Below are 18579 nucleotides of genomic sequence, written 5' to 3' on the forward strand. Positions count from 1 at the left end.
TAAAACTGGAAAAGCACACTAGAAAAACGTTTAAACGCTTAAGGAAAATACAAGAATATCCTCAAAATAGAATTTTATTAAATCTATTAACAGAAAAGCTCTTCAAGAGAGATACAAGATGGAGTGTTTATCAATTAGAAAAAAAATAAAAAATGGTCAAATCAACCCTGCATGAGTGAAAAGACCATATTCATGTCATAAACAATTTAGCTAAGATTCAAAGTAAAATATAAGCAAGTCTTCCTCATAACCTCTGAATTACTGGTTTCATGAGCTTTGACATTCGGCTTGTCGGATAAAAAAAAAGAAAAAAAAGTGACAGAACAAAGGTAAACAAGCAAGGAATCTCTGGTGTCTGGGTGTGAAACATAAGGAAAGACTAAAATAACTGTTGTTTTGTCTGATGCACTGTTTAAACGTTTTTGGTTAAAAGTGTAGACGAAATATGTAGTTGTTGCCAAACCGAAAATGACACCAACAGTAGAAAAACGTAGACATTCCTTCATCCAGAAGTGACAACGTTAAAGCCTGGTTACGTTTTAAAAGAAAAATCAAAATCGGCAAAAAAAAAAAAAAAGAAAACCTGGTCTACATCGGCAAACAATTCAACCTGGCTAATGTGCTGAATACTGATGTAGGATTTTCAAAACAACAAAGCTGAAGTCAACAGATTAATATATTTTTTTCCCCATTAATGGAAAATTAGGCTGGCATTGTTATTGACAGATCTAAGAAAGACAGTAGAATGCACACACAAAAGCCCACCCTGCTTCATCTTCGGTCCTCTTTTAAAAAAACGCAGACAAAATATAATTCTGCAAATGCACAGATGTATTTCATCTCACCCACAGAAACCGTTAAACACTCCCCCTTTGTTGCAGCTTTATAAATAAACGACTGAGGTGGCATGTAGTTGCACCTGTGAAAAGGTGTCCGCAAAATTTAAATAAATGCAGTTTGGAAAAACCCCATTAGACGGAGCAAATTTGAACGGCAAAGATGCCACCATCTTCTAAAAGGAGCAAAAAGTTTGGGGAGGAACAAAAGACCCTCTGTTCTGCCGACTCGTCAAAGGACCCTAGTCTCACGAGGAGGTCTTTCGTTAGGTTGGAGTGTGTTATTGTATTTCATATCTAAAATGAAATAAGACGAATAAGATTATTCTTACCAATTGACATGATAAACTGAATGAAACGTTTTAGGACAACAAGGATCAAGTTGGAATTGTCCAAATGAATGAATAAAATGGATGAGTCTTGTAAAGTGCTTTGGGAAACTAAAGTGAATAATGACAACCTGTGTGCCTTCAATGAGAGTAAAACAGCAGAGTAAAACAGCGGGTCCCATCATCAAGACAAACTGATTTCCAATGTAAAAAAAAAAAAAAAAAAAAAAAAAAAGCTGCCAGAAAGCCTCATGAAACAAATCCAACTTGAAGGTGGCCATTGTTGTTGTTGTTTGTAGATTTGTCTGGGTTGGGTACACAGTGGCAGTCTGTTCTGATGAGAACCCTGCTGGCAGTTTCAGCATTAGTGAATATGTATGCGACACTCCAAACTCCCAGCAGTCTAACAAGCAGAGGTGCCAAGCAGAGGTATGCAAAAATATGGGTCAAATTTTGCTGTAGCTTTGACATACATACAGCTGCATGTATGCCACTGTTATTCACTTCCGGGGGGAAAAAAGCCACACAATTCACCCAGAAGCATTTAACCAATTTAACAAGTTGGATATTTCAACTCAGTGGATTAAAACCAGATCAGATTAGCAGAGGCTTAGAGAAAAACGACAGAAGTTAGGAAAATCTGCTAAAACTAATGATACACAGTAAACCAGAAACCAGAAATTATGTGTAAGGGAAAAAGCTAAATGTTATTAAGTTTTTATTAATAAGCTCCCAAAAACCAACTGCAAAAAATTGGTTTATCACATTTTAGGGCTTTTGTTTCAAACCAAAATTAGATGCGTATTTTGTCATTTTGCAGTTTTATGCAGCATTTCTTCATTTAATCACATCAGCTTCAGTAAGTGACACCGTGACGGTGATCACAGAGCAAAACACTCTTTCTTGCATAAAACTCTATTAATCCTCACTTTTTTCACCAGTGTTTGTTATTTTTTGTTGTTTTTTCAAAATACAGCTGAGAGACCAGTGTGGTCATTTCTTCATGTAAATTGTAAAAACAGGAAAAAATAAAAAAATAAATATGAAGAGCACTTTTTGACATCTCTTGGTGATGTCTTTTTGAGGTGCTGGCTTCTTGCCACAGAATGTCTTGGTATTGTTAGTCCCTTCACAGTAATCCATCGTGTTCAAAGCTGGAAGGCAGCAGAGAGAAGGAAAAAGGGCAGAACTTGACTCCAGTCCCGCTGTAGAATTTATTCTGAAATTCAACCCTACAGAGGAAGTAAGCAGCTGTCAGAGACATAAAAACACTGAGATAATTCAAAGAACTGTGATTCTTAGCGTCACTAAAGCGCATACCAGTGCAGCCGAAGGGCATGCAGGAACGCAGACAGGCCCTCCATGATGAGAAGGATGGACACGGTGAGAACAGCAAACAGGCCAAACGCAGGAAGCAGGATTACAACCCCAAGAGCAGTGTCCATTTGAAGTCCTACTCTCATCACCATGGCCCAAAGCACCTCTGACAGCTCTGACAGGGAAAAAGGTGTGGAGGGATAAAATTAAGTTAGTGTACCGTTATTCTGAGGAGATGAAAAAGACACTAAGCAAGAGGGCACCGATCTGAACTCGTCTGTGCTCATTTCACTGCTACAGTTTTCGATAACAAACAGCGCAGATTCATTCTTTAGGAAATTGAGGTTTGCTACTTCACCAAACTTGTACATGGCCCTGAGTGAGCATTATATAAATTCATTTGATGTAACGCTTATGATGTAAAACATCACCCCTCCCCATCAAACCAATAGAAATCTCTTTGCATAGGTTTCCATACTGTAGCAAAAATCCTGTTTCACTGACACTGGTATGTTTTGCACACAGATAAAAAACTTCTGCAGTTGTTTTCAGAACTATATTACTGTCAGGTCTGACCAGCTCCCATGTACTTGCTCAAAAAGCCCAGAGCATGATGCTGCCACCACCACCATGTTTCATCGTAGGGATGGCATGTTCAATGATAAGTTTCCACCGCACATGGAGCTGCACTGACAGTAAACCGTCGTACTTACGGGCATGTGCCAGGCTGAGGGCCCAGAGTCTCAGGTAGGAAGCTGTGTTTGAGATGCAACCCAGACAATACTCTATGGTGTGGATGGCCTGATGGAGGAACTCATCTGCAAAGTTAAACTGCAACAACAACAACAACAAAAAAGAGAGCTCAATTTTAAAACAAATTGGAAAACAATGATTTTTAAGCATTGCTAAATATCAAGTTTCACCTCCTCAGAGAGGTGCTCTCCACTACTGGAGAGATCGCTGTGACTGCTGCCTTCCTCCATGTCTTCAGACCTCAGGAGGTAGAGTTCTTCATCGCTACTTCGCCGCACGCGCTCATATCCCTGACGATGCAAAAACAAACTTGGTGCATTTGTAGATTTAAAATTACATAAAAGCCGCGGCTGACTAGTTCTAATCCAATATAAATATGATGCGTGTTCCAAGTTGAGAGAGAAGCTAACACATGGCATAAGGCGGCTGAAACCTTTTTTTTTTTTAAAGTATAATCTTAATAGAAGAGCCCTGCTAGTTTTAACTACTATTATCCAATTTTTACAAACTGAAGTAAGGCTGCAGCTATATTTTTTCTGTACTTAACCCCGAGTTTAAGTGCAGATAAAGGATTAAGGCACATATTGATGAGCTAACATGTCTTCAGTGCTCACCCTGTACAATCCTAGGCGGTTTTGGCCTCCGTTCTGAAGCCAGCGGAGGTAGACTGGTTTCCCCAGCAGTAAAACAGGCACTGAAAGGACAGCAATGACCACCAGGAATATCTGCAGGCCAGTCTGGAAGAATATAAACAGCTCTCACTCATCCTTGATGCTTTTTCACCAGTGCGACTTATTCCACGGGACTGGGGCAGCTTTAGGAAAAATGAATGGAGAAGATCCTAACCTGTCCTGGGTAGAGGGGCTGCACTTCTTCCCCCTGCATGAGGAACATGTTAATGAAGTGGATGAGAATACTGGGGGCCTTTTTGGAGTCCTTCGCAGTGAAGACCAGCCATTTGTAGAAAATCATGAACACCAGGTAGCCAAACAGACACAACAGGAACAGGAGTTCAGGCAAAAACACCAAGTAGAGGTTGTACCTCTTCCTAAAGTATCTGATTTTATTGGGGGGGAAAGAAAAGAAGGAAAGCCGATTAAAGCACAACAATTGGTTAGGAGGAACTTTTCTGAGTTTAAAATAATGATATAACACCTGCAAGAAATGACTTACCGGTGATTGTAAGTGCTGAGGATGATGCCGAAGCTCATGTGTGTGACGCCCAGTATCACTGACATCTTCATCTTATATGAGTTGAGGAATGTGAGGCGATTGGATGCCAAGTTCCAGATCTTAGCAAAAAAAACAAAAAAAAAACAAATAAAAAATTGGAATTTGTTTCTAATTACATTTGTCCTAATACCATAAAGAACACATTGTTGTGGACCTTTTTGTAAACATGTATCTAAAACTATGTTCAGGACCAGTCATCGTTTTCCTGTTGATCTATATAATCAATATGTATCAATCACAAAACAAATCTTTGGTTGTAACATGATTCAATGTGAAAACATTCAAGGTGAATGAATAGTTTTTGACTGAATTATTACATTTAGATTACATGAATTACAGTCTTAATTTTAAGTGTTAAGGAGTAAAGACTATTCCTTGCATATATTTCTTTTAGGTTTATATATTTGGTTTGAAAGCACCACTCCTGAAAGCAGAATGGCGAACAAACATCCATCGCACAGCAAACTGTTGCAACAATAACCCAAAGAATGAGTGTATTTTCTTTGTCTGTTACATTTCTAAAATATTCCATCTGATAAAGTTTTTTTTTTTTTTTTTTTTACATTAGCCACAGTAACAACTTTATACATAAGGTAATTAAATAGCTAACTTACTGGGTCAATTCCAAAAGGGTATGGTCCTTTAAAAACTCCAGTAACATTTGGATCCAGAGTCAGAAAATGATTCCCTCTGAGGTCCTTCGGCCTGTAAGCCACAGATAAATAAATCATAAGTGTGTTTCTCGATCAAATCCACAAAGATCCACCGTGAGGACCCTGGCCGTTAAATACTCACGTCCAGACGTTGGCTTTAAACATCGCAGGAACGCTCCACCCAGAGCCAAAGATGTTCAGCGACTTTGAGAAACAGTCATTGTAAATCAGGCCGGTGTAGATGGAGAACAGGCCCATCATCAGAATGATGTAACGCCCCTCAAAGAACGTGTTCCAGATCTGCAGTTTACAGTCGCGCGTCAGACATGCCACAACGAGCAGGCATTAATATGGACATTACGCACCTCGTTTCTGGTGTTTTTCAGCTTGCGGTTGTTCTCGTACCGCACCATCCACAAGGCGAACAGAGACATAATGATCCCATGACCCAGGTCCCCGAACATCACAGCAAATAAGAAGGGGAAGGTTATGATTGTAAAGGGAGCTGAAAGTAAAAGAAAAATGGTGGAAATAATTAAAAGTCTATTACTTAAAATCTTTCATAAAATTCTGTGATTAGGTTTTATTAAAACACAAATATACACAATAAAAAAAAAAGATTCCTGACAGATTAAATCCAACTCACCTGGGTTTACCTCCCTGTAGGAGCCCACTCCATAGGCATCCACTATGTTTTGGAAGCCAGAGGTAAATTTGTTGGTCCTGATCAGAGTCGGGGGGGTATCAGTGGTAGGGATGCGATTGACAAAAGAGGGAACAGTCGCTCCACTTTTCCTCTGAAATATCGATGAAACAATAAAGTGTCACTAAATTCTGGTAATAAAAATCCAGATGATTATGACTCTAAAATTATGTTAATCAATATCCTTCATTATTCAGTCAGCTGTAGCAAATGGTGGATGAAACACTGTATAGTGGCTATTCTGTTTATGATTCTTTAATGGGTAATACTGGCTGTTCACTAGTAACAGAATGATGACTTCTTACTGACCAAAACATAAAGGATAAAAATAGCCAGTCCTTATCAAACAGCTGTTTTAATATTAAAAGGCAGGTTTATGGGAAACAAACTCCTACGAGCAAAGTCAAAGCTTTTTCTCACCGAGCCGTCTTCCAAGGCTCTCCGCAGTTTAGGAATGTCGTTAACAGGACACCACACCTCAGCGATCAGGCACTTATTAGTCACATCGAAACTGCAGAGGTTCAGAATGTAGTAGATGGCCTTCATTTTCTTGACCTGGACAACCCAGGTGTAGACAGATTCGGAAGCCTTGATCAGGACCTGCCTCAGGTAGTCTTCTGTTCTGTGAAGTACCTTGAACAGAGAAAAGATGTGGATTCCTGATGAATTTGTACAAAGCGTGGCATTTGGCCATCCCTGTGGTCACGGTGAAATCCACTGCCAGGTGGTTAAAAAGTAACATCGAACACTGAATATGTTACAAGAAAAACAAAACGAAAAAGAGAGAGAAAAAAAAACAACTATATAAATCCGAAGGGTTCAGCTCTTTAGTTGGACAGCTGGTAAAAACCTTCATAACAAGACAGAAGACATACTGTGTGTAGATCTTGAATGCGAGTTCTCAGGCCTTCCACAACATCGTTCCTCTCATCGTTGTTACTGGGATATGGGTACAAGTGACAGTGGTAGCTGCAATTTGGGGAAAAGTATATTAGTAAGAAGAACTACAAACGGGAAATAAAAACATAAGGTAGCAAATGTGAGGCAGCTTTACGCGTGCTATAGTTACCAATCGCAGATCTTCTTTACTTTCTGGCCAATTTGGTCCCCCCAGTACGAGATGAGGAACACTACACTTTTAGTGGGCTCACCCTGCACAGAGAAAATAAGAAGCTGTAGTGTCGAAACACAAGAAGGTCTTTCACAGGAGTCTTGAGATCCAAATCCCATTTACCTCTTTCCATAAAACATGCCCGTCTTTATTTGCTCCAATTAAGAGAATCTAATAACTCTGTCTGTAAAATTTGTCTGACTATCTAGTAGTGAAAGCTCGTCTGTTACAGAAGTAATGATTAGTCACGGTCCTGGATGCTTGCCGTCTGGTCAAGCGGTGAAAAAGGATAATCTGATTACAGCCGTCTGTGGACATGATCACAAGAGTCGCTGCTGGCAGCCGCCAGGAGGGCACTTTAAACCGAGATTTTTATTTGAATTATAAATGAGCTTTGTCCACATTTTTTTTCACATATTACGTTTTGGCAACATTGTTTCTAAATTTATTTTATCCATAAATCCCAAAAGCGTGGCATGTATGTCTCAGTAAACTTTACGTATTTATATTTAAGTGATATTGCAGAACTTTGCAAGACAACTGAAGCCTAACAGAGAAACATTCAGGTCTAAATGGAAACAATCAGGTCTTGTCACAGATTGCCAATTAGATTTGGGTGTGAACTTTGACAGGGTCAAAGCATTCCAGTGCAGCTCTGGTTATATGGTCATGGTTGTCGTCCGGCTAGAATGTAAACTTTTGCTCCTGGTTTAAGTCTCTTGCGTGTTCTAACAGGTTTGCTTCCAGTATCGTTTTGCAATTGGCTTCATCCACCATCCCAGCTTTCAAATCCATTAGCGACCGCGACGAAGGATGTTGCCACCACAATGTGTCATTGCGAGGGTGTTGGGTTCAGGGTGATGCCCTGAAGAGCTTGTTTCTGCTCGTTTCTGTTCCTCTCATCCTCTTACACATATCCTGCTCTTATTAATCCAGACTGTTTTGCTATCTTTCCAGTGTACTGTGACGAAGAGGAAATGTAACATGACAGCAAACGGTATCATCATGGTCTCTATGAGACGTCAGGGACCTACTGTGTCAGGATCTTCCAGGTACTCTTCAACCTCCGCGTAGCTCAGGATGGTGTAACCTTTGCAAACTCTCCAAAGCATTCGCTCAAAGGCTTCGATCTTTGCTCTTTGGATCAGCCCCGAAATGAAGCTGCAACAAAAGCATTAAAACATGCATAAATCAGTCTGCAAGATGCATGAGCACAATTTTAAACTATTGCCTAGTTTAAAAAAATGTCATTTGAAATGTTCTGATCTGGAAATTTAAAAAGAAAGCAAAAGATTGTGAATCGGAGACTAAGCTTTCAGCGAGATGAGTGAATGATTAGCTCCTCTCCTTTTAATTATGAACTACTCTTTACATTTTTAGTAAATAATTAAATTTTAAGCTGTCTGTTGAACTCGCTGTGTGCGGTTGGGTGATATTTCCTGTGTTGAAAAAGTGGGGAGAGAAGATGAAGGTTTAGAAACACCTCAGATCAATTATCAGTAGAAACAAAAACTGAGCCTGACACGTGTTAAGGGTAATATCCTGTGCTAATTTTCCTCCACACATTTAGAACATCTGTCAAGAGCACCTTCCTTTAAGCATTTGCTGCGTCCCTTATATTGTAAATGGGACTTTTTATGGCTTTCTTTAAAAAAACAAGAATTTATTCTTCCTCTCTTCTATAAACAGCCAGATTCACAAAGCGTACAACTAATATTTGAACTCTCTATGATCTCTGCTGCTCCTCTATAGTATCCAGAGGTGTCTTGACTCCTCCTCTGATTAATGTTGTTTGTATCATTTCCCTTGCACTTTACAGATACGCAGCACTATGTATAAGTCTATTACATGACTTTGTGATGACAAAATGTGAAAGAGTTCCGACTCCATGAATGAATGAACAGTATTTTAATGAGTAAAACCTAAAAATGTAATTATTATTTAACATATCCGCAGTTTAAAAACCATAAGGGATATTAAAAAAACCCCTTAAAAACAACCCTTAAACAAATTTGATCTTCTGTAAAATTAGTAGAATCACTGCAGCACATACCCCAGTTTGGCTCCTAGCCTCTGCATGCTGCTGTAGTCCATCCGTGTATCTTTTTCTAGAAACGGAAACTCCTCATACTGGACTTGCAGTGGTTCTCGCTATTGGAAAGGAGGGGAAGGAAACATTCAACACCAAATTTAAGTCGCGTGAAACTGAGCCAAGAGTATGACTTTATCTGAATTATGTGTACCTCAGCATTTCTCTGTACAAAGCTGCGTGTGATGCGAAGCATGTGTGTGTACTCTGTGAGCTCCAGCAGATTCTTCTGCAGCATTTCCTTGTTTCTGGTGACTTCACCCAGTTCAACCTCAAGCCTCTGAAGCTGCTCCTGTAATTACATGTATGAAGATGTGTCACAAGCGGAAGAATGCAGCTCCAATGGCCACAGTAAAGGGAATAGTTACCATTATGGTCATTATATGCTTGGGCGAAGGAGCCACAGGGTTCATGTCTCTTTCTGGCAGTGAAATGTCTGCTTTCTTGATTTCCCTCAAAAGGTAACCTGTTGAAAACAACAAGCAATATTCTTTAAGGACATGCTTTCCGAGCTTTGACATACTGCGGATATCCTTTAAATAACACGGAATAGCGTGAAACCCAAGACTGACAGTGTGTTATTTTCTTCTTAATCTAATAATACAGCATTTGGCTAACCAAAGACAGCAGTGCATTCAGCTGAATCTACAACCACCTGATGTTTCTCATGACCACAGGGTCTTCAGAGAGGAGATCCACTGAGGCTTCACATATTTGTCTTAAGCTTATCTTGCTGCTGTGAGAGAAAATCCTTCCATTTATAAAGATTTTGTTGTGGTTTTGACTAGTCTGACTTACCATAGTTAGACTAGCACAAAAAGCAGCATCTCTGTGTTTACCCTGCAGAATTTAGACACATACCTTAAAGTCTGGGATTCTAAAAATCATATCCAAATCAAGCATTTTCAATTATAAAATGGCACAAAAGAGTAACATGTTCATCCTTCTTGATATTTTCTGCAGTATCACCAAGGCGGGAACAAACGGATGTCCTGTTACAGATGGCTGCTTTTATATACCTCCCAGAAAAAGTCTGGCATGAAACATCCAAAAAAAGCTAAAATAGGAAATGACAGCACCTGTCAAACTCTGGTCATCTGTTGCAGCAGCGTGAATGAACAGACCACATGTCTCCTTAGAAAACGTCGTTTTCCTTTTACATAATTTCTATAAGAGCTAGATAAACGCAGACAGTTGATATGAAGTAGAAAGCCCTACTACTGAATGCAACAAATTGAAAAAAAAAAAAAAAAAAAAAAAAAAAACTATTTTAACCTTACCAAGGATCCTCTCCATCTCTTCACATTTTTTGATCTCATTTACATGTTTTCGCTGGAATGAGTTCACATTAGGATTGAGCTGGAACAGATGCGAGAAAGTCCATTAGTCATGCGCAGGATCAAGGACATGGCGGTTAAAGAAAACACCGATGTCTTCAGAGGAGACATAAACACACAGTTTACAAGTAAATGCACTGGCTGATTCACAACAGGATTAGAAACAGCTACGAGTAAACTGTTCTGCTTTTCACCCAAAACACACCGACAGCAGGCTAAGAGTAAAAGCAGACACTAAAACACAGTGAACAGAATCCACAACTAATTTGTTGTTTTTATCCATTTATGATAACTGTTTTTTTAATCAGGTATACCAAACAGATATGCACTGATCAGGCTTTTCCTGGTCAGTACTAATTTTAGGTGTTCTTTTTTGTCTGAGGTCTGAGTTGCTGTGTGTAATTCTGACCTATACAATTTTTTTATCTACAGAGTACAAGATATAAGAGAAAAATGAAAACGTATCTCCAGGCAGACTTAAAAATCAACAGTTGAGTGATTTTTAATAAACTCTTTTTAAAAAGTGCGTCAAAAATAAATGCGTTTGTCTCGCATCGTTATAAAAAAAATAGGTTTCCAGTCTTAATAAGTTGAATAAATGTAGAAGGAAAATTGTATTTTCCAGTATTTGACCCACCGATTAATAGTGGATCCGATCAAGAGTAAACTGGTCAATCTCTAGCTTTTATTATCATCAATAATTTGTTTAATTTCTCATTGGACGTCAAGACTCCAAACATTTCTTTTCGTGACCCAAACTTTGGAAACTACCTATTTAGAATAAGCACAACATTCATGGTTTGACCTATTTCGCTGAGAGTACACAGACAGTATTCTTTTTTGAGGCTTGTTTGACAGTCGACTTTACAAAAACCTAGGCATATTATATTTAAATTTCCCTCGTGGATGATGCATCTGAAAGAAACAAGTTCTATGAATTTTCAGAGCGCAGAATGCCGTCATAACTGCGAACTAACGTTATACAGTTCCAAGAATCGAGTCAAACATTCATATGAAACTTCATTTCATTTCATTTTGCGTGGGCCAGTTCTGTCATAACTCGATAGTTTCAAAGTGACTTCTTGTTGTGACTTGGCAATCAAACACGGACAATTACACTACAAAAAAAAATAAAAATAAAACTTACGTCTCTGAACTCCACCAGTCCCATTTCTCCCAGTTCACTGATGCAGTCGTAAGCTGACCCGGACTGCAGAAACAGCTGGGCCAGACACATTTCCTCACCTCGGAGCAGAGAGCTCATCCTGACAGCGTATATTTCCCTGTTTCAATAAGCAGGCTGGCCAGAGCCGGAGCGGGTTTTTGTAGGGTAAAATCCAACACTCGTCTCTCACGTCCTTCCTTGTTCTTCCATGACTCGGCTCAGGAGATAAAATGATGTTTCACTTACATAACTCTGACTTTACTCGCTACAAACTGGAGCTGTTCCTGCTGTTAGCCAGCTAATAGGTTAGCTGGTTGAGCCGTCTCCGCGATTATTGGTTAAGCGTTGGGTTTCTTTATTGTCTTTTTAAAATATATATATGTTTATTAAGCTCACCATATAGTTTTGTAGTAAGTCATCTCACAGTTTATAAAGTTTTAGGCGTGAGTTTGTCATCTTCGTAACTCTCCACGTCACTTTACTTCTCACTGATGACTACGACGAACTTCTACCAGAGCGAATCAACCAATGACAACCCATCTCAGGAGTCTGCGCACTGCGGGCTATTTAATATTTTAAGCCCTCTGCTCTGTCTGCAGGCTAATTCAAACAACCACAGCCATATAGGGTTCATGAATGCAAACAATGAAGTCTAACCAGCCTCTTTGGGGCCCCCACCTCCACGAAAGGCCCAGTTCTACTTTTGCTTTAACGCAACAAATCGCATAGGTTGATATAGATATAGGTTATTATAATAACAAAAAGTTTATTTCTCAGTTCCAGTTCATATCCTCGTTGAGCATGAAAATGATACACAATCCATTTACAAATATTTATTTTGTGAAATAATTTCAGATAATGAGGTATTATAAGATCACGTTTTATTTTTAATGAAACTGTTATTTATGTTAACATGTGAAACATCTGCCCTCTTGCTGGGGTCATAGTGTCCATTTCTTTAAAGATCTTTATGTATCATATTGTCTATCAGTCTGACAGGTTGGTGTTTATTTTTTAGCATCATATTTAAGCACCCAATGTTAAACAGAACAGCCCAGAAAGAGCTACCCACAAAGAGGCCACAGCTATTTGAGGTGAGGAAGTGATGTAATGCTGAATACTACACACAAGCACCCCAGTTAAAAATATATCTTTCAATTTTGACATTGTTAACATAGCTTGTAAAGTGTGAATGTTTTTTGTTTTTTTTAGTATTCACACAACATTTCCTACATACATGGGACCTTAAACAGCATCAAAGTTTGCTGAGGTTCGGTTTGGCTATGAACAAAATCTTAAAGACTTATCTTTTTGGTTTTTCTGTTTTACTTATTAAGGATATTTTCTCCCTGTTATAACCTTATTTTATGTTTATTGTTTCTGTAGTTTAACTGACATTTTTAGTTTAATTTTGAATCAATTAAACCCAATATCCATGTATAATTCCTGTGATTAATTAATTATACAGTTGTCTGGACATAATCTTAGTTTCAACAATCGCATTGGTTTTTCAGGATCTATGGTTAGAATTTGAATTAGAACAGGATTGTATCAAATTTATCTCGCCAGGACACACAGTGAGAAGGATGTGAGCATGGCAAAAAAAATTAATAAATCTCCAAAGGTCACTGTAAGAGAACTAGAGCAAGACTATAAATGATGCATTTGTTCTAAAGCTTTATACATATCTTTACCAGAGGTTACCAGAGTTTAGAGATAGCTGTAAATTGGTTTTCAAGATGGATCAAGTCAATTTATCAAACAAAAACTAAAAATCTTAAGCTCTCTGGCTAGATTACCACCACTCCACAGCAAGTTTAAAAGTCTGAGTCACTTTCTTTGCACAAATATTTGAACATTTTAAAGCCTTGTGGATTTTATGATCAACCACACCATGGCGTCAGTATTTAGAAATAAATCAACTTCACTGAAGGATTAACACCTCAGTGGGGGAGTGAGGAGTGGCTAGTTAGGAAATACAAATCCAGTCTTGTCAGTGAACAGAAAAAAAAATCTAATGACAAAATATGAGCTATAAATTAGTTGAGTTCAAGATTTTTAAAAAAAATCTGAAAAAAATTCAGAACTGGGCATACTGATCCATTACAAACGAAACGGCAAATACGGGGCGGATCGGAAGTGCAGAGGACAGCACAAAACGGTCACACACCTTTTAAAAGTAGTATCATTATTATGCTTTGAAAACATATTTTAAAACATATCTTTATTATACAAATACACCTTAAATCTATAAATAGAACATGTCAACATTTACAAAATCAATATTTATAGAAAAATACACAGCATTTCAGACAGTTGAACATGGCATATTGACATTGTGTCCCTATTTAGTATTTTGCACTTTTGGTGATTTACCTGAAAGTCATCCTTTAAATTTTCAGAGTATTAGAGTCAAACATTGTGCCAGGCCTGTCTTATTTGTCTCCATGGAGTTCCAAGAATTGCTGCCGTAACAAACATGAAAACCAAAATCATCCCTTTGGCCAACGACAAGAAATAAGGTTCACCTGTGACAAAGAAAAGCAAAACGTGTTATTATGGTACTGTCATAATTTTATTCACTCTGCCATCTGCTCTTTTGGTGGAATACCTGTATAATATCTGGTGAAGGGAAAGGCGAGCTCAGGCCAACACACATCATTCCTGTCACAGTCATACTCTGTGAAGTTGATCTGAAACCTAGAATAAAGAACATAACCTGTCAACAAATTGATTATGAATCTAAACAAACAACCTTTTCAAATGTGTACGCGCCTGGTTTTGGCTGGTCCTGTATCGACGTCAAAAAAGGTGACTGAGGAGGTGACTGGGAACAACTGTCTTTTTTCTGGGTCCTCACATACTGAGACGCTACCTCCCCTACAATCCAGAGCCCAAGTGGACATGCCATAACTCCAAACACAAAAAGAACTTGGTTATAAATACTTGCTACGTTAAGAACATACCACACAAAGATTTGCAGCAACTAAGAGCAAGCTGCATTGCTGTAGTTAATTATCTAATACCTGATTTCTAAAGCTTGGATTTCTCTTTGGGGTATTCCATCTACCAGGCTGGTGGTGAGGCTCCAAACACTGATGCGTTGGTGAAATGGAATATCACTGCACACACCTGAATAGTTGTTCATCGCTGCGCTTGAGTTTGGCGTCACAACTGCATTAGATTTGTGTAATAAATCATTTGTTAGAACATCTATCTGGCACAAAACAACGAGGCAAATGTAGGTGGAAGCTAAATAACTTATGAGTTGATTTAGAAGAAGAATTTGCTTCTCTATTAAATCTACTTACAGCTTATGTTTAGCCAGTCTGTCATAGTTGTAAAATCTGGGTTACCACGCTGTGCTACATATGCCGCTGTGGTCAGAGCACTCTGCAGAGCAGCAACAGTCTCTCTAAAACATGAAGAAAACATGACATCAGTTGCTCTAATAAGTATGTATTTCACAGAGCTCCTTAGAAAAGTATTCCTACCCTTTGAAGGTTTTAACATTTCTGTCACATTCTTGAAATGCCTATAAATGATAGGTTGTGTTCGTAAAGTGACAAAATGTGGGAGAGTCCAAGTGGCATGCATACTTTTGCAAGGCTCTGTAGTTACACATCAACTAAAGGTAAAGGATCATGGTGAGCAGCCAACCTCAGGAGATCACACTCGGTCATGTTTTCCTTCCCGACAGGCAGCAAGCAACCTGAAGTTGAATTCTCCCCAAACACAACTGGCTTCATGCTGTCAGCGGAACAGAGACCATCACCCACTATCAACCAGATCAGAAAACAGAGAGGATAAAGTATAAGGTTTGAAATGTGCGCAACTTAGTGTTAATAAACATTAATTAACACGGTTACTACAGAGATTTTTACCTGGTTTCCAAACATTGATCGGTGTCCTCTGTATTAACTCTGTATTATTGACCAGAATGCCAGCAATAACAGGTCGCCCCACTTGATAACCTGTCAATTGAATTTGGTGTTATCCTCTGTAAGAGTAGCAACCTCAACAACTGGGGGGAAAAGAAAAAAAAATTCTCTCACCTGGGTTTCCTGAGTTGGGCTCGGCTGTAGATTCTCCATTTAGAAACACAACAGAATATCTTGTAGTCACTGTTTAGAGGACAGGACAGCAGAATATGTCAGCCCCACACAATAAGACTTTAGCTTTGAAAATTAAAGAGTTTCACAAGACTTACAACTTCCATTCGAGATAACTGTCCCAACAGTGCGAGTCAGTGAGATATTGGTGATACCATTTTCTTTCCAGTAGAATTTGTAATCTAGCGCTAAGGTCACAGTCTCACACCTCAACCTCTCACCTGGAGATAAATACACACCCATTTTAAGTTAGATGTTAGACAGAGCCAGTTTATTTGTTTTAGTGATTAAAGTCTACATGTATAAAAAAAAATCACCTTGACCACTTGAAAGGAACAAATCAGGGGACTTGTCATCAGTTAAATTTACCTTCACAACGCCTGGTAAAAAAAAACAAAACACATTTTGCATGCATTCATACTTGCACTCAAAAGTGTCAAAGAACATCAAAACATTGATTTAATTATGTAAGCAGGTAAGACCCACCGCCTTGCCCATTCAGCACGTCAACGCTCAAATCTTTTTGCAGCGTTTTTAAGGGAGGACTAGTCGGGCACGAGTGAAAAAGAGTTACACACTCTACTTTGAAATTTTCCAGAAAGGCCACAGGAGCACCAGAGCACCGTCCCAGGACCATCTGAAAAACAAAACCACATATAAAGTGTTATTAGTTGTAAGCCTGACAAGGAAAAACAAATAAAAGAATACAACTAAGATTGCTACAAAAAATAAAAACAAAAGGTAACACTAATACAACCAACCTGAGGTATAGTGAAGTACTTGTCGTCGGATGTGACAACAGGACTTCCCTGAATATAAGGAGTAAATGGCATTGGAGCAGACAGCACAGGCTCTTGGAAGGATGGGCCCGGCCTGGCTGCACTACACCAGGAGAGTGGAAAAAATGTAGCACAAAAATTACTGAATAAAATAAAAAATTAAAAAATACAAACCAAAAAAAAAAAACTTTAATGAAAAATATTCTCACATTGTCTCTCCTTGATAGAAGAGACCCAGGTAGGGGTTGTTTTCAGGTGGAGATGTGACACATAAAAATGGAAACCAGTCTGGGGAGTTTTCAGCAGAACGCACAGAGCACTGGAAATCTGGAGCAGGGGAGACCTGTCCCCCGAAGGGTCCCAGCAGACAGTGGGACGCAAAAATCTTTAGATCTTCATTGGAACAGTCCTGGTAGAAAACACAAATAAGAAGATTTAAAAGAGAAAACAAACACATTTGACTAATTGTGTTTGTTAAATTACTATAATAAAAACTGATACCTGGTCACAACAGCAGCGCACATCACATGCTCTGGATGTCAGGTCACAGGGACAAACGCCAAGAGGTTGGTACACTTGGTTTGGAAATACTGTGTTGTTATCTGAAATGAACAGACGACTTTTATAAAACAAGCTGCTTTTAAAGCTCTCATTTCACATTGTGTTGAGAAAGGCTTAATTCAAACCACCAGATCCTGCATGAAGAGGAAACAACCGGGCGTTTATGGTGGCTTGGATCAGCAATGACGCCTGGGGTCTGCTTCCAAGGCAGGCGGACACCTGAAGAGTTTCCAGAACACACTGCGGTTTCGGACAGCAGTCGGCACTCGTTTCGTTCTCGCCACACAAATGCAGGCTTTGATTCAGTGTCAGTTGAACACGAATTGCACTCTGGGAAGCAGAATTAAATTGACATCAGCATAAACAAGAGGTGAATTTTATAAGTTGTTTTGTCTATATGGACAGTGGCTGAGTAAAGTTGGCGGGTTTCTTACCTTTCCCATTTGCTCAGTTGTGAGTGCCCACCGTGTTGCTTCTGTTACACATGATGGTGAACCAGTGCTTCCTGTGAAAGAAAACAATTGTTGTTACAATTCATGTTGCTTGGAGGCTTTTCTTCACAGTGATATCTAGTCACTGTTCATGGGAAGAAGGATGGAGTTAAATTTAGAGCAATCCTAAAAGAGGAACTCCAGAAGACTCGACATCAAGAAACATGTTCACTTTACTGCAGGACAGTGAACCTATAATGCAATTGTGTGATGTAGATAAAAGTAAGTTCTTCTATGAGAATAGACATCTAATGTCATTTTCCTTTCTCTTCATAATTATGGGTTACGATATATTGGTCAATCACAATAAATTCCAATAAAAAAACGGTACATGATTGTAAAGTTAAAAGGATATATGAATATTTATAGTTACAAGGCACTGCACAAAATCTGTATTATTTTTTTCTGGTCGAGCTAAACTGGAAACTAAACTATTCCATTAACAACTAGTAAATGTTTTGTGGGGTGCTTTGTCTTTTTTTTCCTACCTGTTGTGCTGGAAACAGAAACCGTCTTCAGATTCAATGAGATCCCTGATGTGTTTCCGAGCAGAAATGCAGAGACTTTTGGTCCGTTGGAGATAAGAAACGACGGCTGAAAAACTATGAATGAAAAATACAATTACTGCTTAGTTACAGTTCCAGCCATCTGTGTAAGATACATAAAATGAGTTTTAGCTAGTTCCAGTACGAAACGTAGAGCACTTTTAACTTCAAAACGATAACTTTGAGGCGAATTACGTAGAAAGATCTTACCCACAGCGTTTTGAGGGTGGACAAAACTGACGAGGAATAAGATAAATGAAGTCCGGCCTGAAATAGACGCAGAAAGTACATCGATATTAGCCATTTCGCTATTATAGATTGGACATTTGTAAACTCTGTGAGGTGTCCTAGCAACAAAATGTTAACCAATCACGGCCGAGAAGCCTTCTTCTTCTGAGAAAACACAAATCTAAGCTGTGAGTAAAGTACACAACAGCGACCTCATCCGCTCAAATCAGTGTCATGAGTCTATTGGGAAATTTCCCAAATGATTTCTAGCTTCTTAATGGATATAAACATTTTCAAAAATTGTAACACAGTTATTCTAACATCGTACACAATGTAT

The 18579-nt window shown here is 38.8% G+C and overlaps 2 protein-coding genes across 3 annotated transcripts; both read right to left on the minus strand.

Moving 5' to 3' along the window:
- Positions 1 to 58: 58 nt before the first annotated feature.
- On the minus strand, positions 59 to 12063 carry atp6v0a2b (ATPase H+ transporting V0 subunit a2b). Of its 2 annotated transcripts, none has more exons than XM_014987500.2 (20): positions 11509 to 12063; positions 10305 to 10383; positions 9393 to 9490; positions 9179 to 9316; positions 8989 to 9086; positions 7970 to 8096; positions 6894 to 6976; positions 6700 to 6793; positions 6245 to 6457; positions 5768 to 5918; positions 5487 to 5626; positions 5264 to 5421; positions 5083 to 5173; positions 4409 to 4527; positions 4082 to 4292; positions 3850 to 3972; positions 3406 to 3525; positions 3196 to 3313; positions 2486 to 2657; positions 59 to 2397 (listed from the first exon to the last, which is right to left on the minus strand). In XM_014987500.2, the coding sequence occupies exons 1-20, from the start codon at positions 11623 to 11625 to the stop codon at positions 2295 to 2297; spliced, it is 2553 nt and encodes an 850-aa protein (XP_014842986.1). In that variant the 5' UTR covers positions 11626 to 12063; the 3' UTR covers positions 59 to 2294. The 2 variants fall into 2 exon arrangements, with proteins under 2 accessions (XP_014842986.1, XP_087864998.1); XM_088008872.1 differs by having other exon boundaries at positions 5083 to 5209.
- A 1670-nt stretch (positions 12064 to 13733) lies between these two features.
- Positions 13734 to 18383, minus strand: tctn2 (tectonic family member 2). The gene is made up of 18 exons (XM_014987529.2): positions 18225 to 18383; positions 17958 to 18071; positions 17413 to 17483; positions 17107 to 17308; positions 16919 to 17019; positions 16627 to 16826; positions 16400 to 16520; positions 16125 to 16275; positions 15956 to 16018; positions 15737 to 15859; positions 15582 to 15650; positions 15411 to 15500; positions 15187 to 15304; positions 14838 to 14941; positions 14553 to 14700; positions 14302 to 14439; positions 14138 to 14226; positions 13734 to 14054 (listed from the first exon to the last, which is right to left on the minus strand). The coding sequence occupies exons 1-18, from the start codon at positions 18316 to 18318 to the stop codon at positions 13939 to 13941; spliced, it is 2112 nt and encodes a 703-aa protein (XP_014843015.2). The 5' UTR covers positions 18319 to 18383; the 3' UTR covers positions 13734 to 13938.
- Between the last annotated feature and the right edge of the window lie 196 nt (positions 18384 to 18579).

This window comes from Poecilia mexicana, unplaced genomic scaffold (genome assembly GCF_051168715.1).
Source record: "Poecilia mexicana isolate PSO_F unplaced genomic scaffold, ASM5116871v1 scaffold_9, whole genome shotgun sequence".
In the NCBI taxonomy this organism is placed as follows: Eukaryota; Metazoa; Chordata; class Actinopteri; order Cyprinodontiformes; family Poeciliidae; genus Poecilia; species Poecilia mexicana.